The sequence below is a fragment of the Anoplopoma fimbria genome, chromosome 16 (assembly GCF_027596085.1).
Source record: "Anoplopoma fimbria isolate UVic2021 breed Golden Eagle Sablefish chromosome 16, Afim_UVic_2022, whole genome shotgun sequence".
In the NCBI taxonomy this organism is placed as follows: domain Eukaryota; kingdom Metazoa; phylum Chordata; class Actinopteri; order Perciformes; family Anoplopomatidae; genus Anoplopoma; species Anoplopoma fimbria.
Window position 1 is genome coordinate 816325 of NC_072464.1, and position 25035 is coordinate 841359.

Here is a 25035-nt window from a genome sequence, read left to right on the forward strand (position 1 = left end):
GAGATGCTTCAAATCAAGGAAGTAATGATACTGTTTCATGGGACCTTTCAAAGTACCTCTGCATTAGTGATCCTGTGATTCTAACAGACGGTTTTCCTTTTTTTACAGCTCTGCAAACTGAGAGCCAAAAGCGTTGCTGGTTGACTTGGATGCCAAAGTAAAGCAGGAAGTTTTTAGTGAATGTCGAGATATGCAATTTGTTTTCTTTCAGTAATGGTAGAGATTTATCTACCCAGATATGAAGCGTCTGGTCTGTTACAATGACCCACAAGGTCAACTGTTCTGGAACTTTTGATCGGAACAAAAGGTCTTGTTCAGTAGATGGAGTTTACTGTAGAATTGTAGATGTTCACATTTCTTTTTTTCTAAACCTTTTTTGAACTTCCTGTGCACGTTGAGGCTACAATTCAGATTAAAAGTTTATTTCCACATGCTGACGAAGATTGTCTTATTTGTTCTTTTGCAGAGGACTGCAGTGGTTTTCAACTTTAATTTGAATTCATAACAATTCCTTTATGGAGAAAAAATAAAAAGGCTCAGACATGATTTAAAATTGTTCAAGTCATTCCTGCTGCACAATCTTTTTGTCTGATGTCAGATCACATGCTCAGTATGTTTCTGAGATATTAAATACAGTACACAGCTTGTATTTGTAGCTAGTACTGTTCGCTCCCAAATAAAAGCCATTACTACTATCTTAATAAACCTGTAACGTGTAACCACGCCTAGCCCCTAAATCCACAAGTGTAGAAAATCTGAAACGACTGCATGAGAGTCTATGGACCTGGCCGATGCTACACTGGGATTGGCCAGTTTGGTCAATTGAAGGAAGTCAAACCCAAATGTCCTCTGGCAAACAATAGGAACATTTCTCGACAAAGCAGTCAAACACCATTTACTATTAAGAGTTTTGTCTTTATTGGCTAGCGGACAAATTTGAACAAAACCAGACAGGAGGATTAAATCAGAAAATCAACTCCCTGTATTTGCATAAGAAGTTTGGCTGCAATTAAAAGAATAAAAATAACTTAGAAAGTGCAAAAGAGAGAGGAATTTCACTCCAGGTATTCTACTTAGATACTTTACAATATATTCTTCTCCAAACACGTCAAGTAAAACATACTGCAATGATGGAAATGTGCCTGCAACATAAACATAAACATTTTCAGTCCAGTGACAACCTGTAAATACAGTTTAGTGTACTCATTGTTTTGTCAAAAAAATGACGAAAATGGGCAAAATTGTAGAAGGGACAGTAAAAAAAATTAAATAATTCCCTTCGTACTAATAAACAGACGGACATACTGCATAAAACAAGCAAATAAATAAATACAAGTTCAAAGTGATCAGATACACAACTCTACAAATCAGCTACTGTAACTACATAGAGGCAAACTACAGAGCCCAGCAGGTATTGGGGGTTATTTGTGTGGTTGGATTGGTAACTCATGCTCTTGTATAATCATCACTATTGTGTATTTGCACCCAGTTTGGTACAGTATGGTTCAGTATGATATTTTCTTCAGTTAAGTGAATATTTACTGACAAATTAGTCTAACAATGTCTAATTATGTCTATGTATTAACATGCGCATAACATAAACTTTAAATGGCAAATTCCACCCAGAAAACTTAAGCAGAACTCTTATCTGGGTACACAAATAAATAAATAAAAAACAATTTAACAATCCCTGAAACATGTTGGGCTCCATAGTACAAGTCAACCAGCAACGCTTTAAAAAAAAAGCATTAAAAACAAAAAATCATACAACATATAAATACATTTTTTTTCACTCAGAGGCTTTGCAACCCTTTCATCAGTTTTTATGAAGTAGGCTAAATCAGTCAACAATAACTTAAATTACTTTTAATATCGCCTATAAGACCTTCAAAGTAAAAATGAAATCTAATAAACTGACAAATCAGTGCACTTTTCCTGCCATATTTTAGACTACAATCGGTTAAGTGTTTTCTACAGTAACCTACATGCTTCACAAACAGTTTGATCTCAAAAATACATATTCACTAATAAACCTACTGCTGATTACGGAAGATTATTCACACACAAACATCCGTCAAAGGTAAAATGTTTTTTGGCTCAAACAAGGTTAGAAAAACAAGAAAAAGACAGATGAGCAAAAAGAAATAACACTGAAAAAAGATAAAATCAGTCCGACGCCACTGAGAATGCAGTTTCTCAGAAAAGAAAACAAGTGGCAGGAAGAAATAGCAGCTACGGTTCCATCCAAAATAATACAAATTCAACTTGCTGTAACAGAAAAAACAAGCAGTGCAGCTTTAAAAGATCAATGGAGGCAGCATTTACTAAAGGTTTCCAGTTTCTGATTGGAGCAACACTGTGTTTTGATTTGTAGAAAAATAAGAACTTAATGTTATCCACTTTATAAATGTACTTTGTTGGATTAAGTTTTGGCTTTTATTTTTGGGCATCAGTTCGCTGATTTATCAGCATCAAACCTGACTAATGTTCATTTTTCTATCATTTCAATAACATTTGCCTAAAAGAGGATGGAAACACAGCTTCTTTGTGTAAAGAAAACATAAATGTAAAGTGTTTCAAGACCTTTACACATGAAAGCAGAGAGTTCTAAAGGCCATCTAGTTTGCATAGAGATACTAAAAGCTAAAGCTGCTATCATATCTGATAGATTCTGCACGAATAAAGCACAACAGGAAGTAGAATAAGAGGAAGAGGGGAGATAAAAGGCAACAACGAAATAATAAGTTACAGTAGATTATTGCCCCTGTTGATTTACAGTAAGACTATAATGTGCTCAGACAGACTGACAGAGTCCCTTTTTTAAATTCAAGCCTGTTTTCAGTTTTACATTAAAATAACACTGATTTAAAATGAGTCAGTTCAAAATCATTTTCCATTCCACATGTATTAAATCAATTCGAGCTATCATTTAAAACTTCTGTTATTATAATATTAATATTAATGGTTTAAACATCCCAATTTATTGGCCAGTTACTTCCCAAATGAACCCAAAAATGGAATCCAATATGTTTGGATTTGTACAGTTACAATAGTTTTCATTGGCGTCAAGTTGTTACGGTTGGAGAGAGAAATATCAGAACGTCAAATTAAACTTATGAAGTCGTTCCTGCAGCATAACCCATTTCCTGCTGTTGATCCATATAAACAAAGTAAATAATAACTACTAGGGGATTTACTATCATTTTCATCATAGATACTTTTCCTTGATAAATCTCTTGGTCTTTAAAACTTCAGAAAAACTTAAATGCCTGTCACAAGTGTAAGACAACCGTTTAAAAAAAATGTCTTAATCTCACAAAATCTTAATCAACTGCTGGAGCATTACATGAAAACAGGAAATGCTTTATTGTATTTGGTACTTGCACAGGCTTTCAAAGACGTGTTTTAAACGATATTATAGCAAATATAAATGTATGTTTGGGACATAGTGAGCTTATAGACGGACAGTGAAATAATGGATTTTGCTGCAGTGGTTGTTTGAGAAGCCTCTATTGATGTTCTGAAAACTGATTAATCTTAAAATAATCCTCACATACCCTTACTAACATTGTGAAGCTTTTGCTTGCTGTAATCATTCCTCCTGTTCCTACCATCGTTTAAAATATCATCAAATCAAGTGTATATATTCCAAAGTTAGAGCCTTTTTTGTACAAAATTCCCTTTTTTGGTTCTTTGCTGAGACGAGGCGAAGGACAGTAACACAAAGAGAACATTATATTTTAAACAGACCGTAACTTTGGAAAATACCAACTTGATTTGACTAAGACTGCTGAAGCCTCATATTAACTTGCATTGAAATGAATTCAGACAGGGATCTTTTTTTATTGCCACTATGAACAGCAGGAATTAAAACCTGTCCCATTGCTCGTGTGAGCATACGACTGTTGTTTCAACACAGACATGGAACAAATGTGCACCTATACTTTTTTATTTTATTTCATAGCAACGGACATTAATCAACGTTGACAACTGTTATTCTCTCTAAAGAAGGAATCTTTTTGCAGCCAACTTTCAATACAACACTGTGACAGTTTCATACTGAAATACTTTTGGATCACTTAATCGTGAGTTGGGCTGCAACTAATGACATACATTTGTGTTTTTCTCAAGATTTAATCTGTAAACAAAGACAAAAAAATGAACTTATTTTGCTTGACCAACAGTCAGAAACCAAAAGGAAAACAGCAAATCTTCACATTTGACAGAATTATTAATCAATTGCTAAAATTGTTAATTCATTTTCTGTCCATTTTATAAAGGTTTCATCAGTGAACTTGTGCTGGAAGACGTTGGTTAGAATAAACCACAGAAATGTTCCAACTGTTAGTTTGAATGTCTCCAGTTTATCAGCTGTGATTTGGGATTAAGTGAAAGCCGTGATGTGGTAAAAGGATGAAGATGGTGGACCTTGATGACCTTGACGTGTGAGGTTTGACACAATACAAGTAGTTCAGTCTGTAAAGCCTGGTGCAGTAGATCTTCAGTTGGTGTTCTCCCTGTACTTCACTGTTGGACAAAGATGCCCTAGCTCAGGTGTGTGTTTCAGCAGCTACACACACATAAACACAAAAACCTGATGATGCATCAGGTGCTCTGAACTCTTGTCACAGAATTTGTCCTGTGGTCCCTGCATGATTCAGAAAAACAGGCACTTTGTCCAGCGTCATGGCCTGGCAGCACCCTAACTGTTACTGCTTTTGTTTGTGTGTGTGTGTGTGTGTGTGTGTGTGTGTGTGTGTGTGTGTGAGTGTGTGCGTCTCAGGTGTCTTGGTAGGGCAGGTGAAAGCACCCGGGGCTGTCGTCGTCAGGTGACCAGAAGGAGGACGGCCTCTTGTGGTGGAGCTCTCTGCGAACACAGCGGGGACACGGCTGTGCTTTCTGTCGACACTCTGTGTGGAACACGGCGCCGCAGCCGTCACACCTGCAACCACAAAGATCAACACACCGGTTATTGATCGAGCTATTTGTGTGAGAATACCATCGTCGTGTCACAATTTCACATTACACCTATTTCAATTTCCGTAGACTACCTTTTTTTTTTCCACAAGACAAAAAACACAAGGAAAAATGCGGAAATTGAAATATTCTGCTAAATCCCAAATACATTTTATGATACAACATTTTTGAACATAATGTGACAAAACTTGTGTAGAAAGGCCTGTAATCGTTTTAAAGTAATTAAAACTGCCCCTTTGCAATGGTAATTTTGTCGATGAAAACTATAACACAATGCATTACATTTTCAATGTGAAACAATTCCATATTACACCAGTTTTAACTTTGTAAACTTTTATGAAACTATTTGTTAATCCCATTTTTCTCACAACAAAAACTACAGCAGGGGTTGTATGATAGTTTCTAAACCGAGTTGGTATAGTTTTGCTGTTAAATGCGGCTCCCAATTACTTGAAATCATCAAGACTTTTGTAAGTTTAAGAACAATATTCGTCCGTGACCTTTTTTGAAAATTTGAATTTAATCCATAACATTTTTGCTAAAACACAATTTCAGATTATTATCAATGTTTATTTTGTAAACTACAAAGAAAAACTTTGTCGTCAAACTTTTTGTTCACATCAAAAACAAGACTAAATATAGAGTAACCTTTGAAAACTTTGACGCAATGTATAACTTTTCGTATTGGAATGTTCAGTTCGTTAACAAAGTAACATATTCAATGACACACTTTTTTTCCACAATCAAAAACACTAAAAGCAAGACAACTAAATGACAATTCATTACATATCTTGTCACCAAATAAAAATAAACCATAATGTGAAAGACGGATAGATGTACTTATTACTGTTTTAATGCAAAGTCTTATTCAACTACCTGCATGCATCCAACTAACTGAAAATGATCCATTAAGTACTGCATGCTGTTTACATCCAGTTATTGCTCATTTCCTGCACCGCCGGTGTCTGAGTAACTAAGTCAACAGCTCCACTGAACAGTAGATAGAGCTGTTATCAGTTAAGACTTCACACAGCCTTCACAAGTCATAAAACACAACTCAACAAGTAAGGTGTGTTTATATGTGACAGATAGTACAGACTGGGTGCTAGTGTGTTTCTTCTAGGAGTCAGTCCTGATCTGCTCTTATCTTTCTGCTGTCTGTCACTATGAGTTTCAGCGACAAGGACGAGGCTCTAGACTGTGTTAACTGTCCATGTTTGGAATGAGCGTCCACACACAGATCTCCCATGCCAACCAGTGTGACGAACAAGCTGCAGATACCAAGAGCGAGCACTTGCTCACGTACACCTTGCATCTCTTTGTGATTGGATTGGTGATGGAGTTTAGTTTATGCTGCTCACAGCACTGAAAGAAGACGAAAAATAATTACACCAACGTCTCTTTACAGAAACATTTGTCATTTGTTGAAAGTAGCTAAATACTTAGGTACAATTTTGAGGTACCTCTACTAGAGTTCTTTGATTCTACTACTACTGCTACTTCAACTGTAGTGACATTACCAAATCAGATTAGAAATGCAAAATATAATCAACAAATACATTATGATATACAGTTCTTATATCAATTAGACTTAATTGATCCCCAAAAGGAAACTACTAAAAAAACTACAAAAAAATGTATGTTGTTATTTTTAAAGTAAGTCATAAAAAAATGTCACCAAAAGTGTCATAGTATGGTATGCCACAAAACTTGTCAATCATAGTATGTATTTGAAAATGTCATAAAACGTTACAGTATAGTAGGTCATAAAAAATTGTCAAAGTATTGTAAGTCCAAAAAATTAATGTTAAGCAATAGTATATTATGCCATAAAAATATCACATCAAAATTCATAGTATTGTATGTTATTCAAGGTTTCATAAAAATCATAGTATAGTTTCCAGTACAAATGTCATTAAGCCATAGTAGAGTATATCAAAAATAGTATCATTAAAAATGTCGTATAAAAAGTCAAAGTATAGTACGCCCTAAAAAATGTCCCAGTCAGTGTCTTAGTATAGTGTGCCAAAAAACGTACCATAGTATAGCATGTAATTAAAAATGTCATAAAGATTCACAGTATAGAATATCATAGAAATATCATATAAAAGGTTTTCGTAAAGTATGTAAAAAAAAGTCCTGTGAAAAGTAATAGTATAGTATGTCACAAAAATGTCGTAAAAAGTCATAGTATAGTATTTAATAAAAATGTCAAACAATAAGTCATAGAAGAGTATATCAAAAATAGTGTCATAGTATATTATGTCATTAAAAATACCATATATAAAGTCATAGTATGTTATGTCAGAAAAATGTCATATAAAAGTAATAGTAATGTCATAAAAAATGTCACAAAACTTATCATAGTATAGTATGTAAAAAAAAAAAGGAATGATATTATGCCATAAAATTATAATTAATAAAAAATCATAGTATAGTTTGTAACGAAAATGTCATTAAAAATGCCATAAAATAGATTTTTGAACTCCCTCTGTCTTTGTTGCATCAATTTATGGCCCCCCTGTTTTACTTAAGTACGATTTCAAATGCAAGACTTTTACTAGTAAGTATTTCTGCACTGTGGCATGTTCCTTTGACTGTAGTCAAAGATTTGAGTACTTCTTGACACAACTAACACTACTAGAGACAGTGTTTTGTCTGTTTTCAGTGGGACCGTGCCTTTGATAGAAAGTTCTTTGGAATATCTAGAGAAACAAGAACATTGTTTCTGCAAGGAGACGTTGCTGTGGATTTTTTTTAAATGTTATGTTTATCTGCAGCGCTATATACCACTGAATGGAAGTTGAAAAATAACGTATTGTTTCTAACATTTGGACGAACTGATCCATTGGCCCTGAAACAACTCTTTGATAAAGTCAGTTCTCAAACTGGCTCTGCACTGCTTGCTTATTATAAAGGAGTTCACTAAGCATGTCAGTCTCAAGAGATTTTTCTTGAGATACAGGTGCTTTGCTCTTAAGTGCACTCTCAGAAAAAAGAGGAGTTCTTCATTCAACTCATTACCTTCCGAAGAACCTCTCCAGAAGCTTCTGCAGAGCAGGATTTCTCAATGTAGACCAAACATGAGGCAAATTTCAGAGGCGGCAAAGGCAATGGAGAGACACGAGCTGACACCAACTCAATATAGGAGTAGTCCACTCCAGTTAAAAATGGTTAACTTGAGTAAAAGAAAATAGCTTATCCTCAAGGTGTTTGAGGCCTCTTTATGAATGTACAGAAACAAAGAAATATATATAATACCATAATAAAATACTATACTTACTGGTACTGCATATGCATGTTCTAGTGCACTGGTTTACCCTTCTTCTATACTGTTTACATCTTAGCACATATATATTATTACTACATCACAGTATATAAATGGATGTGCATTCCTGTCCACACCTGCTGCACTTTTTATATCTTAGGTTCTCATTAGATTTTACCTACATGGCTTTATTTAAACACATTTCTTAGGGGAATCCTGAAATGTAATAATTTTCAATTCAAACAACCGCGTTGCTGCGATTTTTTTGATTTGAAAATAAAGAACTTGAACTTGATCCGCACCTATTGGGATAATTTTTTTCTGTTGTGTCAATATACTATAGTGCTTGTTCTGCTTTGTAATATTTATTTGACAACTTGACAAAGATCTCTGAATGATCAAAACATTGTTCTGTTAAATTAAATTCACTGGACTCTTAATCAAATATTTTCTGATCAAATAAAATATAGATCAATAGTTTCTATAATCAATGACCAGCCCCGATCTATTTGGCTAAGTAAATGTTCCAGTGTATAGAAACAATTTGTGATGATCTGTACCTCCTGGTGGCGTTCTCCTGGAAGGGGTAGATGACCTGTCCGTTTTGGCAGAGCTCACAGATGAAGCCTTTCTCTCGACACAAACTGCAGCTGAAAACGTGGGCGCTCGCAAACTTGATCACCTTGGACAGGAAGGGAGCCAGTTTTCCATCGATCACCTGGAGGGGGAGGAGAGAGGGATAAACGGGGGGAAGCGGAAGAACAGAAGAAAGGACATGGTCAACAACAACAAAGACTTCAAAAATGTACCAGCACTGGCTCACTGCTAAAACTCTATGTGGGACTGCGTTAGTGAGGATAAAACAGAAGTGCTATTCAAGGAATTTAGTTTGGAGTTCAAAAAGCCTGTCCAAAAAGAGGTACAAACTGCTGTTAAAGGAAAAGGCCTTACCTTTAAGTATTCTCAGTCTTTAGGTTAACCAGTAAAATTAGATTTAATGCATGTTGTACTTCAAAGTATCTTTGACCAAATTATGTGACCACCATCATGATGTTGCTTTCTCCAACTTTGAACTGATATTTTCTAATCTATTGTAATTTGCAATGATAATAGGCTGTTTTTAATCAAATCTCTTTTTTTCTTTATACTGTGAACATTTACATATTCTTTAGTCAGCATTTTACATATTTCTCCCTTTTAATTTCAGAATATATACTGTATATATATACATATACATAGAACATATTTTAATTGTAAATTTCGGTTGTACTATTCAGATTTTTTTGCAATGTAAAGTAAAAAATCGGAACTTATTCTGATATTGTCCGGCTCATGAAAGTGCTGACATGGGGGAAAATAGGAGAGAAACACGATTTCATTGCAGGTTTTGAAATCAGTTAACAATGCTTTTTTAAAGGAACTCATTTCAAATAACTACAAGAGAGAAGGAATCCTCTCTGGGTTAGAGGAAAGACTGGAGACAGGAGGAATGGAAACTGAAGGAAGGAAGGAAGGAGGAAGACAGTAAATGAGGTGAACGCCTTTTAATGGCAATGCTTGGCAAGTTCTTTTAAGAACTGAGGCGGGGGCTTTGGCGGCGGGGGGCTGCAGTTGTATTGTGGTGAATAGACAGTGGATGACTTAAGAGGAAAAAACTGTTAGTGAAAAGAAAAGCTGTGCAGAATCTCACAGAAATATAAAACTGAATATGGTTGCTTTGTCGTAACATGTTAATAATTCAGTGTATGTGAGACACAGAGTATAAGGTAAGAGAAAGAGTGGCAGAGATACAATATACAAGAGAGATCTTGAGAGAGAGCGAGAGCCTGTATTCAGATACAAGTGGTTCCACCTGGCAGAGCTCTGGACCTCCCAATTATAATCTCCTTCATGCTGTTTGTTCCACGACGAGGAGAAGAGGACGAGATGGAGAGAGGAGGAAGAAACCACACACACACACACAAAAACACACACACACACACACACACACACACACACACACACACACACACACACACACACACACACACACACACACACACACACACACACACACACACACACACACACACACACACACGAATAGGGTTCCTTTACAGTAAATCATAGACTGAGATTAATGGCCTACACTGAACTTACTATAACAGCCCATACTGTGCCCTAAAGTACAATCTTGATATCAAATCATGAGTCTCAGACCAACATGAGGGTCATGTGTTAGAACAAAATCTCACTAAAAACAAGATATATTCCAGTCAGCCTTTGACTCGACATTTACAGTAAAACAGATTAGCGCTGCTATCAGTGATTATTCATTTGATGTTGTTTTCAAGAGTCCAAACACTATGCACTAGGCAAGATAGAATGTCCCAATATTACAAATTAAATTGTAGAGAGAAAAAAGAAAAAGTCCATATATACACTGTTTGTTACATTACATTACATTACATTACATTACAGTCATTTAGCAGACGCTTTTATCCAAAGCGACTTACAGGAAGTGTATTCAACATAGGTATTCAAGAGAACTACTAGTCACCAGAAGTCATAAGTGCATCTCCTTTCTTAAACAAGCATCTAAAAGCATAAACCAGAGCAAAAGTATAGTGCAGAAGCAAATTACTACGAAAACAATAATTGCAACAGACTAATACGAATACAATAAGTGCAACAAACTAATACGAATGCAATAAGTGCTACGAGGAAGGCTCAGGGTAGTACTTCTTGAAGAGGTGAGTTTAAAGATGGGCAGTGACTCTGCTGTCCTGACGTCAGTGGGGAGTTCATTCCTCCACTGAGGGGCCAGGACAGAAAAAAGCTGTGACCGGGTGGATCGGCCGCAGGGACCTCTGAGCGACGGGGCAACCAGTCGCCCCGAGGCAGCAGAGAGGAGTGGTGGGGGGGTGTAGGGCTTGACCGTGGCCTGGAGATAGGAAGGAGCTGTTCCTTTCACTGCCCTGTAGGCACCAGAGTCTTAAACTGGATGCGAGCTCTTACAGGGAGCCAGTGTAGAGAACGGAGAAGGGAAGTTGTGTGGGAGAACTTGGGGCGATTGAACACCAGACGTGCTGCAGCTTTCTGGACAAGCTCCAGAGGTCTGATGGCCGACGCCGGGGCTCCAGCAAGTAGTGAGTTGCAGTAGTCCAGGCGGGAGATGACCAGAGCCTGGATGAGCACCTGCGCCGTCTCCTCAGTGAGGAAGGGGCGAATCCTCCTGATGTTGTAGAGGAGGAATCTGCAGGAGCGTGTGACCGATGCAATGTTTGCTGAGAACGACAGTTGGTCGTCCAGGGTCACACCCAGATTCCTCACAGTCCGAGTTGGCGTCACCACGGCATCATCAATGGTGATGGACAGGTCTCGGTGCGGGCAACCCTTCCCCGGGAGGAACAGTAGCTCGGTTTTGTTAATCACATTGAACGAGTGGTAATGTAAAGCGTGATGTAAAAACAAAACTGCTATCTTTATATCAAATTTTCTGAGCACTGACAACGTCGGGCCGCGAAGGCCCTATTGAAACTGTAGTGTTTATTATTATTCCGCATATTATTATTCAGGAAAGTGAATTGCCTTTTTGAGGGCTTTATCATGCTCAAAGTGTCAGAAAATTTGACATGCATATCAGGACTGGTGAAAAATTTTATATTTTCAAGGTCTCCCATTTGGATATGACAAAATGGCTCGCTAGCACCCCCTACAAAAACGACTTTTCAAAAGTAATCCATTTGGACACGGTGAGTCGAATTGACTTGAAATTTCACACACATATGCACCTTCGCGAGCTCTACAAATAATCCTCTTGGGACCCTAAGCTCCGCCTACCGAAATTGTCCGCCATTTTGAATTTTCAGAAAAACACATTTTTGCAAACTCCTCCTGAATGCTCAGTCCGATTTCCACCAAATTTCCCATGGATCATTATTGAATCAATGTCATCAAAAGTTATCAAAAGCTTGTTGATATCTCATTTTGTCTGGAATATATGGACCAATGAACTTGATAGGGGGCGTGGCTTTCTACATCAATACACATAATATGAATACCATTTGACCTATAACCACGGAATTTGCAGCGTATGTTCACAACGTATCCTGTTACATACCCTTAAATTATCGTTCCATTCTACCACTAGGGGGCAATACAGTCACTTTTTCAATGTGCTGCATTTTGAGGCATTTTTCGTCATTTTCAGACTTTGACGAACTCCTCCTACAGAATTTATGCAATCGACTTCAAATTTGGTCAGGATGACCTTGAGACCTTTATGATCAAAAGTTATCAAAATGGTGAGGTTTGATCCAAGCACCTTGATGTGGTGTGGCGACCATTTTGTGGCAACTTCGTGCCGGTCGCCATGAAAAAGGACGTTTTTGTAACTCCAAGGTACATAGTCCAATCTGGCCAAAATCTCTTGTGCATGATGCTGGTTCAAGGCTGAACAGATTCCAATGCAGAAACAAATCCCAAAAGCATAGCGCCACCTACTGGCAAAAGGAAATGACAAGCTTTATACTTTGATGTACTGCTCCTAGCCAGTGAACCAGATCGACTTCAAATTTGGTAAGGAAAGCCTTAAGACCTTGTTGTTGCATCACCCTGAATATTGTTGGGTTTCGTTGAACCCCGTTGCCGTGGCAACGCTTTGTTCACCATGAAAATGGAAGTTGATTTTTCTGTGGCTTGGGATGCTCATGAACTCATGGATCTTCTCAGACGTGTAATGGGTGATGTAAATAAATATATCGTATCAGATTCGTGCTTTGCATGAAAACGAAGGTGTTTTTAAAGGTCTAAAAATGCTTGAAACACAACCACACTTGGCACACACATTAAAAGTAAAAAATGTAGTTGCCTGATATGATTTTAATGCGTCAGAGTTGCAAGACGACTCGATAGCGCCCCTTACAAAATTTCGATTTTGAAAGGCCACGGCCCTCATCCTGTAAGTCCGATTGACTTGAAATTTTACACACATATCCAGTTCCATCTGCTCTACAAACCATGCCCTCTAACTTTTAGGCTCCGCCTCATAGATTTTCCGCCATTTCGAATTTTGTTAAAAACATATTTTTGCATACTCATCCTAAATGCAGAGTCCTATTGCTTTCAAACTTTCTCCGTGTTATCACACAATAGCATCAATAGTTATAAAAAGCTTGTTGATATCTCATTGCGTTTACAAGATATGGAGCAGTGAACATAATAGGGGCGTGGCTTTGTACAACAACACAATTAAATTGAAAACCGTTTGGCCTATCGTCACGAAACTTGCAGAATATGTCGGCATCGCATCCTGTGACAAACCCTGAAATTTTCATTCCATTCATCCAATAGGGGCCGCTACAGTAATTTGTTCAATTTCTGTATTTTTAGGCATCTAACTATTGGACGCGGTGTCTGATTGTCGCAGGCGTTTGCCGCCTCTTGAGCACGCGTCCCGCCGGTACCCCGCCACGCATGCAGTGCGAGGGCCCGATCATCGCTGCTTGCAGCTTTAATTATGTGATTGTTTTAATCAATTCAGGGACGTAACTGTTTATCACGATATCTCAATATGTGATTTCATCACAATATGATTCCGTTAAAAAAAGATAAATTATCAAACTGAAATCTTGCTCAGCCCTATTTCTAAATCACTGCCCCGATCCGATTTGTTCAGCGATACAAATGGTGTAATGGCGTCATTTTGGCCTTTTCCCATGTCGAAGAAACAATTGTCCAATCACAGGTTCTTCCTCATCATCTTCCTTCATAGCTAGCTACGTCCACGGCTACATCTATGAAAATAAGTAGCAAAAAAAAAATGGCTACAACAATAGATGAAAAGCATAACTTCATTCTTTGTGAAAAGCAGTAGTACCGCAACCACAGCTTCCCTGTAGAGTGAACCAAACATTGGTTGGACAGAAATTTTACTCACTACACTCAGTAGTGTAAAAGTGATAATTTGTTTTAGGGGGAGGAAGAAGACTCTGTGTTCCAAATTGCAAATCAAAACCCTTGAAGCTATAGTTTGTTACAGACTCCATTAAGCTGCTGAACTCTTACGCTAAGTCTTAGTGCAATATATACACAAGCATTTTAGCACCCTAAAGGTTCTATGGCTGCCATTATGTCAATGTCAAAGGTTTAGTCAACTGCTTCTCATGTCAAATCATCGAAGAAAGCTTGTGTCTATAGCTCTGGTTGTACGGAAACTTCACTGTGTGACGACAACCACAAATTGTTATTTTAATATTTCTGTTTGTGAACAAATTAAACAAACAAAAATATAATTGGTAATAAGTGAGCTTTAGGGATGCAGGTATGGCATATTTTCAGTCGTTACGTTACGTTACCTTAGGTTTCTTTACATTAAGCTAAGGTAAGCTAAGGTAGGCTAGCTAGCTTTGCAAGACTGAATGAGTTACCAAGTCGTTCTATGCACTTTTGATGCAGGCTGCTGGTGTGCGATAAGATCTGAACTTTCATTCAAACATGATCTCTACAGATGTTTTATTACATAGGAAATGCTTCCAACATGTTTGTTAGGCCTAAAGGAAAATACCACCGTTTACCTCTAAGTGTCCCTAATTACATTTTTCATCTGTATGCGTGAACAAGTCCAGTACAAATGATAAATGTTATACGCGTCTTCACACTAAACCTAAGCAAGCCCTGCTCAGTCCGGTCCAGCCCGGTCCACATGACGAATGGCTCTCCTGATGGAGGCTGACAGGCTTGGTAATTAAGGCCCTCTATAATTGGACTGGGCAGAATCAAACGACTGGCAGCAAAGCTTTGGTGGCTGCTGGGTACTCAAGAGGGACGGTGGGAAAGATGGAGGGCAACACAGAAAGATGGATGGATGGAGAGTGACGGAAGTAAACGGACAGGCGAAAACAGGGGTAAAGCAATATAAAGAAAACAACGTACAGTACATATGAGGCCTGGACTCAATCATTCATCATAAATTAATCAAAAAATAAACTTACCTGTGATATTATCACATTTATTTCTCTAAATTCTAAAATACTTTCCCTCATTTTTTTTTTAATTCCCCATTTATCTGCCATTACTGCTTGCTATAAAAATCCGGTGACCATTTTATTTGCTTCACCAAAGTACCCAAGGCCAGCTGGGTCACACTGGGACAATCATTCATACAGGAACCTAAATTTCAACCCTATTAATTTGTACACTTGCTCGCGTCCAACAAGGACAACAATGAAGTCAAATATTGATGGCTGTCCTGACTGTCTGGGCCAACCAGCAGCCAGCCCACTGGCAGACCTCTTAGTGCTCCGATGGGAGTTCAGGGTCGGCTGGCTCAGTCTAACTTCTGTCTCCACAACAGACAGGTTTTGTTGACGTGTGGATTCTGCAAAACGGTTAGAGTCCTTTTGAGGGGGTCGGCAGTCAACACAGGTAAGATAAATTCAGGAGTTCTGAGATGATTAACAGGATGAAAGGAAAAAGGAAATGTGAAAGATTACAGATAGACTACAGTTTTTGTAACTTGTATTGTATTATTTTCTGGATGGTTTAATGTCTTCAGGTAACTAAAACGAATGAAATGAAACAATCTTAGAATAGAAAATAACTCTTTGATGAGGGGTTGCAAGAAGACATTACTCAAAAATGTTAGGAACAGTTGACTTATGTCTACACTGAATGCTTAGCACAAAACAGTGCGACTGCAGATTTCATGAAAATACATTTAAGACGGCAATATTCCTTTTTAGAAATCCCCGCCACATGCTTTATCCTAAATAAACATAAGCTATTTAGATTTAGTTTCACGTTAAATGACCATCAATCCCCCCAACAACATGAGGAAGTAAGGGAGTGGCAATGAGAGGAAAAACAGCAAGTGAACAAAATAAATAAAACTTAACTGCAAAAAGCAGAAATAAATAACCATCAAGCACTCAGCGGATTGTCTACTTTGCAGACAGGTGATCTGGAGTCCCTTTTCAACTTAGCATGTCTCCTTTTCATTCATTACATCCAACGCAACCATCAGAGTCCCCAAACTAAATACAAAGAACATATTGGTTGTTCATTGGTCTAAATAAACCTAATCTTCGCAGTTCTCCGGATGCGATTGAAACGCAAATATTACATTACATTACAGTCATTTAGCAAACAAGTAGTTTCTGTTTTTCATTTAGTTCATAGAACTTATTGATAGAGATGACATTTCTGATTTGAGTCAGTGAAACAAGTAAACTTATTAAATCATTGCACAATGTAGAGGACAAAAACCTTATTAACATGCTTTTCACTTTAGAAAAGACAACAGTAGTATCAGTACCAGGATTACCAAAATCAATGTGGAAACTGCAAACAGTGCAATGTTCACAATATGATTCTCAATCTGCCTACGGGACAACTCCACCCCCTTAACCCTGCTTCCCTCCAAACACCCCCAACACACACTTCACCTCCTCTCCCTCATCCATCCTCTTAAACTCCTCCCCCTCCAGCTCAACCTCCTTTTCTGCTCCATGCAGAGTCTTTGTGCTCCAAAACCTCCTAATCCCCTAAAACTGCTGTTTAACAGCCGTCGCCTGCCCTCCTCTCTCTCTCTCTCTCTCTCTCTGTGTCTGTCTCACACACACAGACTACCACAGCTCCATTGAGGAACTAGAAAGCCAGCTGGGATTACATGACTGGAAAGACCAGCTCTGTTTGGATAACACCCTCTCCTCTCCTCTAACACACGCACACACATGCACGCACAACTTTATATATAGAAGACTTGATGTATGTTGATTGTCAGTGTCTGCATGCTGGAGTCTGTCTTATCAGGGGGTTTCACACATTTTGAGTAACCTACCAGTTGAGATATTGAGATATAAAGAAACCCTAAATAAGTGTCTATGACAAGTAGTAAATGAAAAGCAACATTCTCTGTTAAAAGTTCAATTAAAAACAAACAGAAATTATTCAAAATCTGGATGTTGTGTACAAAAATAAATGGGTTGAAAAAAAGCTAAATTGAAGCAAATTTCAAATTTCAATTGCAAAGATACATAAGATACATCAGTATCAGTATTGCGTGTGAGCCTGTGTTTTCCGTGCTTGAATCATGGGAAATCAAGTCCAGGGAAAAAAACTGCTTTTCAGTTATGAGATGCTCTTTGCGCTTCGTGCAAAAATTGTGTTGCAGGAATTGCTCTACAATTTTGCTATATAGAGATTATTACAAAGACTACATTCAACATTCCGTTGATGGACAGGTAGATCTGATGACTCACTAGTGCACCGCTTTGGTGTAAGATAAGCCCTCAAGCTGTGCCATAGTTAAATATATACAACTCAGGTGATGTTGCCCAAAACATGTTTGGAACACAAAATGCTTCTAAACTCAATTTGACACTTAAGTTGGTCGCTGGACATGTCAAAGGTTAGCTGGGAACTTAAAGGTTGTCAAAACTGAATTCAGAGCACATCTGAATTCAGATATTGCCTCCACATGGCTCTCAACATGGCAACGGCTAAGCCGGTGGCAAGTAGCTAACGGTGCTTACAGCGCTAACAGTGCAAACAACAGCAACAGTGCTTAAAAAGCTAACAGTTTTTACCTGAAGGGGAGGTGGGGGGGGGGCTTACGCCTCTGCAACGACACTGTGGGTCGGGAAGGTGTTTTTAGCGTTAACCGCCATACCAGGGCAGAGCGGGGCTGTTAGCTAGCCAGTGGGGCTCAACAGAGACTCACATGCACTAAAAGCCATATGCGGCGGGCCTGGCTATGTAAACAAAGTGGGACTTCTCTGGTGAGGTAAACATTACTCCGCTATATCTTTCCATTGCTAATAGTTGCTTTTTGCTTTATCAAGTCTCTGGAATTAGAATTTAGCAGCTTCATTTCTTGTCATTTAATTTTCAGAGCTCTCTGAATGACAAAAAGTGTCAATTTTACATTGCTGACACTGTATAAATCACCTCAAGCATATAGACCAAGAGAAGTCCATGAGCTTACTTCAGGCACACTCGCATTGAGCCAAGGATGTAGATAAAATACAAAAAAGAGAACGTCGACCAGTCACCTCAGACCTAGTTTGGTATTTCTGTACTGCAGCTTCTTGCTACTTATTGGACACTGAATATATCAATACCGATTCATAATTCTAGCTGGAATTGAAACGTTTTATAGAGTGAACTTAAGCCACAGTTATAGTCAATGCAATGGGTACAAATAGATATAGACAATAAGGATGATTTTCTTGTTGCCCTATTTGATCTGCCCATATAACTCTAACATCGTGCTTTGAGGTTAAAAGCTCCACCAAAACTCAAATCCATGACCTGAACCTGCAAATCTTTGAGAACTTTTAACAGTTCCTTAAGAGGCCTCTGTGTGTCTGGACAAGTGTGAGTGGAGAGGCATGCCTGGCATAGAGGGAATGCCAAAGTACCACTGTGGGAAGCCTGCTGCAAGCGCACACACACACGGACACGCGCGCACACACACGCACACGCACACGCACACACACACACACACACAAACACAAACCTACTTCGCTACTACTTTAGTCCTCACACAAAACCCTAGAAACAATCCTTAAAACCAGCAGAGGAAAAGGGCAGAGCGTCCTTAGACAAACACATATGTTTTCTCCGAATGAGCTGGCTCCTAATGGGGGATATGGGTGGAGGGTGGTGAATAGACTTAGTGTGGTCCAGGGTTTAGCCAGGGGAGTTTAGCCTTCACTGACCTCTGAGCTGGAACAAAAAAAGCCACGTTGATTAAGAGCGTCATTTTATTCAGGAGCTGAATCAAAAGAAACAAGCTTGTTAATATGGAAAACCAATTAAGGGGCAGAGTGCTTGAGAATCTCCAAGAGAGGGGAGAGATGGGGGAGGTCAGAGGGGGGGGAAGGAGGAGAGGGAGCGCTGAAGTCTCTACCTATTGGTGGAATTAGTACTAAATCACCAGTTTGGTGTTTATGAGTAAATCCCAGAGTTTAGCAGCGAAATAGAGAGTGAAGCACACACACACACACACACACACACACACACACACACACACACACACACACACACACACACACACACACACACACACACACACACACACACACACACACACACACACACACACACACACACACACACACACACACACACACACACACACACACACCACATGTGTGCTGAGCGTGTGTGAGGCCAAGGGGATGTTGGGAAGAATGGAGGGATGTCACGCTTTGTTTTTCTGCCTGTTGATTCTGAATGTAACCAATTAGTGAAGCAGAGAGACACAGAGTGTGGGAGTGGAGGAGGTGGAGGAGGAGGAGGGTCAATCCTTTTCACCGTGAGAGTCTGTGGCCGAGCTCTGAGTCGGAGAAGGGGGGTTGAAAGAAAAAAAAAATGGGGCTGGGTACAACATAATGAACATAATGACAAACAAAAGAACTTTTCAGTCATTTGTGGTCGCTTTCCTCTGACCCCCAAACTCAGTTTGAGGACTAGATACTGAACCGCTGAAAGGCCAGGATGTGTTTCCTTTTTTAATGATCACTGCTTAAAAAAATGAATTTATCTTCTTTCATATTAAACTGAAGACATTTTAATTGTTGGGCGGCGTAACTGGTAATAACGGCAGGCATGCCGGTAGAGATATGCCATTTAATAAGAAAATCTGCTGATATGATAAGCGGCAGAGTTAAAGGTTTTCAAAATGCCAGATATTAATTATTTCCACCGACACCATTGTTTTCTTGGATCAGGACACTGATCAGAGCGAACCCTGTTTTAAATAGGGCTATTAGAGGGCATTACCCTCTCTTGTCACTGTTATCACATGGACTCTTGCCAGAGAAAACAAGGGAGACGTAGACTACATAAGGCCAGCAACATTCTATATGTTTTTCAGATTTTCAAAAAATCTAATGAAAAGATCAACAATGTGTTAGTTTGTCTCTCAGTATTTTCTTACTGAAGAACGTATTAAACCAAGTCACAAATATAATGTTTCATAAAAAATGAACTTAAGAAATGACTAGAGCAATCGGGCATTCAGCACATTGCATTTGTTGGGTACTACTTTGAGCAGCGGATGAATACATATTTGGTGCTCTAGTGAGTATTTGGGGCAGCAGGACAGTGTATGACTGAATAAGTCACGATAACCTAAAGTATGTTTGTTCACAGTAATGAAGTAATGTGTTACCTAGTGCAACAGTGTGACTCTGATGGGTTTCAAATAGTTTTGTGGTTCCTCATGGCTGGCAAACATTTTCAAGCTAGATGGCTAAATTAGCTAACTTATTAGCCTAGCTTCTGATTACCACAATACACTAGTGGTTTTTTGTTTTGTTTTACTCTTTTACGTGGAATAAGAATTTAACCAATGATTTATTTTAACAACATGAAGCACAACAGATGGAAAGGGCCAGGAGTCTGTTTGCTAATGTAGTTAGCTAGCAAATAGCAAGATAAAATCCCCCACGAGATAAAACCATGTTTATGCGATTAGACATTAGTTTTAAAGGACTCCAACCAGCAAAACAACCTTCAAATCCCCAATTTTTTTTTACAGTTAACAAAATTTGAGATGTGGCCAGCAATTTGGAGATCTGTAACAAAACTAAACTCAGTTAAGCCAAACATTATCCTTACTTTAAATCTTTATCTTAACTTATACTTATCAGAAAAAAAGGCTCTGAAGTGAGAATCAGTCCGGACTGAGATATAGGACAAAACTGGTTAATGCAATGTCAGTCTAGTTTTCATACCAGTTTCAGTTCATGTTAGACATGTGAATGGCATCACTATCACTGTATACATAAAAGCATGTAATCATGTGTGTGTGTACCTGCTGCAGGTCAGCCATGGAGTACAGGTGGATGTGCTGTAGCAGATATTCCCTGGGGAAGATCCTGTAAAAAGACACAAGAGAGGAAAGTCTTGATAAATAATTCTCTGTGAAGCAGGTCATGTGTCAGAGTATTCAGCATATTCTCTTAAATGCCACAAACACTAATCAACACATCATTCAGCGACTCCTGTCGAAATAAACACCACAATTCCCAGCCTCCTTTACTAACAAAACAGGTCAAGTTAAAATGCATTACCCTTTATTGTTACCGTTTTAATATGTTATACAGACAAACCACATTATGTGCTACGGCGTACACCATAAAGAATAGACTTTATCAAGGCAGGACAATTTTGTCTAGAAATGTATGAATACATCAACAAAAAATATATATATTGTAAGATTCTGGTTGTGCTTGTTAGATTAAATGCAATAAATAGTAATACATTACAATTTCAAGTAAAAGGAAGTTTATTTTGTTAATTCTATCCAGCAAAATTGATTTTGAATTTAAATTGAATTTATGAAATATGTTAGAGATAATTTAGGCAGTGCCTGTCAATTGTAAACATAAACTGTATGATCTTTAGTGCTGCTGAAAATATGAGTTCGATCAGCTTCATGCTTTTAACATTGTGTCTAAATTGGTGTTAAGTTAAACCTAAACTTAGGTCATTATATACGCGAGCTATTTAAATATGGAAGACAATGGTCCAATATACAGTTAAATATAAGCATTACATTGATTTAACATTGAACCACCAGCCTTTCAGTCCATGGAGCTGAATAAAGTGATAATATCAATATAGAAGTCAGACGCCCTCTGTCTTCCAACATTATGTGACAAAACACAGACAGGACTGTGTGTGTGTGTGTGTGTGTGTGTGTGTGTGTGTGTGTGTGTGTGTGTGTGTGTGTGTGTGTGTGTGTGTGTGTGTGTGTGTGTGTGTGTGTGTGTGACCTCCTCTAAGACCATTAAGATAGATGGCACCAAGTTAAATCCTGTCTAAGCTGTGTTGAGTGTCACCAAAACACAAGTATGTGTATGTATTCATATGTGTGTGTGTGTGTGTGTGTGTGTGATTCAGACACCTCATGGTGATAGGCACCTCTGATAAACTGCTCTGTTAGGTACGTTACCAACGGTTACCACATCAGCATTCACAAGACTACAAACACACACACACACACACACACACAAACACACACACACACACACACACACACACACACACACACACACACACACACACACACACACACACACACACACACACACACACACACACACACACACACACACACACACACACACACACACACAGGTCCAATAATCAAACACAGTCTGGCTCCTTGTTGTGTGTGTAGTCGGTGCCCAGATGAACACACCTCTAAAGTGTATGCCGATCTTGATAAAGGTACTTGAGAACTAACACATTTTAGGATAAGAGTACAAGTAGAAGATACACAGATTCATGCATATATGCAAACACACACACATGACAACAAATGAAAATATTTGCATAAGACCTGATAGTATTTAATTCCATATTTCATTTTTACTATCCTCTGTGTATTTCCAGTGTAGCAGACACACCTTTGATTCAGATTTTGGTACCAATCTGTGATTATGATCGTGTACTGAAGGAGGGTCTGACCTGAGTAAGTGTGTGTGAACCAGCAGTTGTAGGAGGTCCTATAAAATAAACACATTACAATCTAATGCAAACCAAAAACCAAATCTTATCTTTCTTAAGCATATAACGTTCAACTTGTGTTGACACAGTGTCATGGTTGAAGAAACTTTCCGGAAGCTGTAAGTTTGTGGTGTTAAGGTTTTGAATGATCCGATAAGGATGAAGTACTAACCCTAAACACACTAAGAACCACCTTGTTTAACCCAGTAAAGACTTTAGAGACCTATTAACACCACCGAGACCAATTATTACACCACAACATACAACCAGATCTATCCCAACAACCACTATTATTTACCTAGAAGCCATCTAACAGTCATAGCCAAGTCCTTTTTAAAAAAAAATCACTTCTTTATACCATTTTTGGTATTATATGACCAAACCAAAAAATCTTGTATACATGATATACCATACATATTCATTCTGCAAAAAAGCCCAAATAAGTTATATCCAACAGGCACTGGAAACGCGTTTGACTTTATGCGGATATGGACACAGCTCTCAATTTGGGCATAAAGGACTGGATGGCTCGTAGCAACGACACCGGTACGCTGCACCGATGACCTTCCGACCACAACTCCTAGCAGCCGCTTCCACAATGGAGGCTTTGAAGCCAAGAGCAGCAACCTTGAAATAACACCCTAATATCCACATGAAATCATCTAGCAACGAGTTAATTTTGCCGAAAACAAGTCAGCATTATAGCTAACATTAGCTTTCTTAGCTTGCTAACTTGAGCTGATAAAATCTGCTAAAGACAGTTATCATTTAAACCAACAAAATGAACAGCTGCTGGCAAGAAATGAGAAGCCTGCTCTTATTTACTTCTGTCTGAAATCAGGGACCCATTGTTCCATTGCTAAATCTGCTACCATTGTAAACATTATGTATCATGCTACGTAGGAACATATAGCACACTATATGCTACACGCACCAATATAGCATGTACCATGTTACATTACAAAAGGCCTTCCGTCAGAAATAGACATCAGACCTGCCTCATTTGCCAAAACAATTATCTTATTTAATGAGATTAATTCATATCTTTAACCAAACTCTGATAATGAAACAACAAAGACAGCTTTTACCCTGCATATAATGCAGATCAAGGTTTACTTTGCAAAGCTATCAAAGATGTAATCCCCTGTTAGTGTTTGATAAATCCGTCACAGGGCCAAAGATATAGTGCTCTTGGATTTACAGACTTTAGTGCCTCATGTAATTGTGTGTGGGATTGTATTTCCATGGCTTTCTGCATGTATGCAACAGACATCTCCCTTCAGATCCCCCCATGAAGTAGACTGATGACTAGGGGAAGGTTTTAGCGCCACGGCCCTCATCAATCCTGCAGTGTTTGGAAGTGGCGGGGCACCAGCCGGCACTAGCTAATGGGACAGGAGTAAACACAGAAGGAAATGATGCTGCTCGTCTCTGTGCTGTAACAGGGTACGACTAATATGGGTTTTTGGCTTGAAGCTACTTGGCAAGTTCGAAAGAAAAACATTCCAATAGTGGGACATTAAAACTCTCATTGAAGACCAAAAATAATGAGTTATAATCATCAGATTTAATCTCATGTTTGTATACATTGACAATCAGTGTGTTATTCTGAACCATTAGCAAGCATTTGACATATTTTTGACCGCTTTGTAAAATAAAAATATCTTTATTTGCGGTTACTGTGAGGAGTATTAAAAACACAAATAAAGCACAAATGCCAGGAATAGTATAAAGTAATATAAGATCTAGATATACAGTAGGCCCAAGTAGCAAAATGGTCATTATAGTATAGGGCTTTTTTTCTTTTTACTAAAATTTTTAATTTGATTTACCCGTGACTTGCATTTACTGTAGTTAAAGAGTAAACCAAATTACAGCAAATGATCTCCTTCACTGATATTTCTCCTGCCATTTTAATCCTATGGAGATGTTTGTGGTGATCGCATTCAAATATTTTATAATAAAAAAATTCAACAGACTTTGTTTCTTTTCAGAAAGGTACTTTGGAAAGGTACTTTGGATAATCCACAGACCTGGCTGTGATCAGTTGTCTTAGGGAAAAACTTATACCAAAGAATAAGTCTTAAAAAACCAAAATAATTTGCATGGTTATATACTGTTAAACTATGGGTTTTGACAATGATCATGAGAGAGTATTAATTAGTCCAGACTGTCTGCTGAGGTGGATGTTTCTCCTTTAGAAATAGTTGGATCAGAGTGTATTAGTGACCTGGAGCAGGGCAAGGATCATCCATCAGCTCACAGACAAGGCTTTCAGTGTGGGA

General features: G+C 38.3%; 1 protein-coding gene across 2 annotated transcripts in view; it reads right to left on the minus strand.

The window, feature by feature from the left end:
* Window positions 1–918: 918 nt before the first annotated feature.
* The window catches only part of plekhm3 (pleckstrin homology domain containing, family M, member 3), a 50175-nt gene continuing 26058 nt past the window's right edge, over window positions 919–25035 (minus strand). For both annotated transcript variants that reach the window (XM_054615886.1, XM_054615887.1), the window contains exons 6-8: window positions 21051–21114; window positions 8806–8963; window positions 919–4942 (exon numbers count right to left, since the gene is read on the minus strand). In XM_054615886.1, coding sequence (XP_054471861.1) covers window positions 4780–4942; window positions 8806–8963; window positions 21051–21114 — 385 coding nt within the window. In that variant the 3' untranslated portion in view covers window positions 919–4779. The remainder of the gene's footprint in view (window positions 4943–8805; window positions 8964–21050; window positions 21115–25035) is intronic.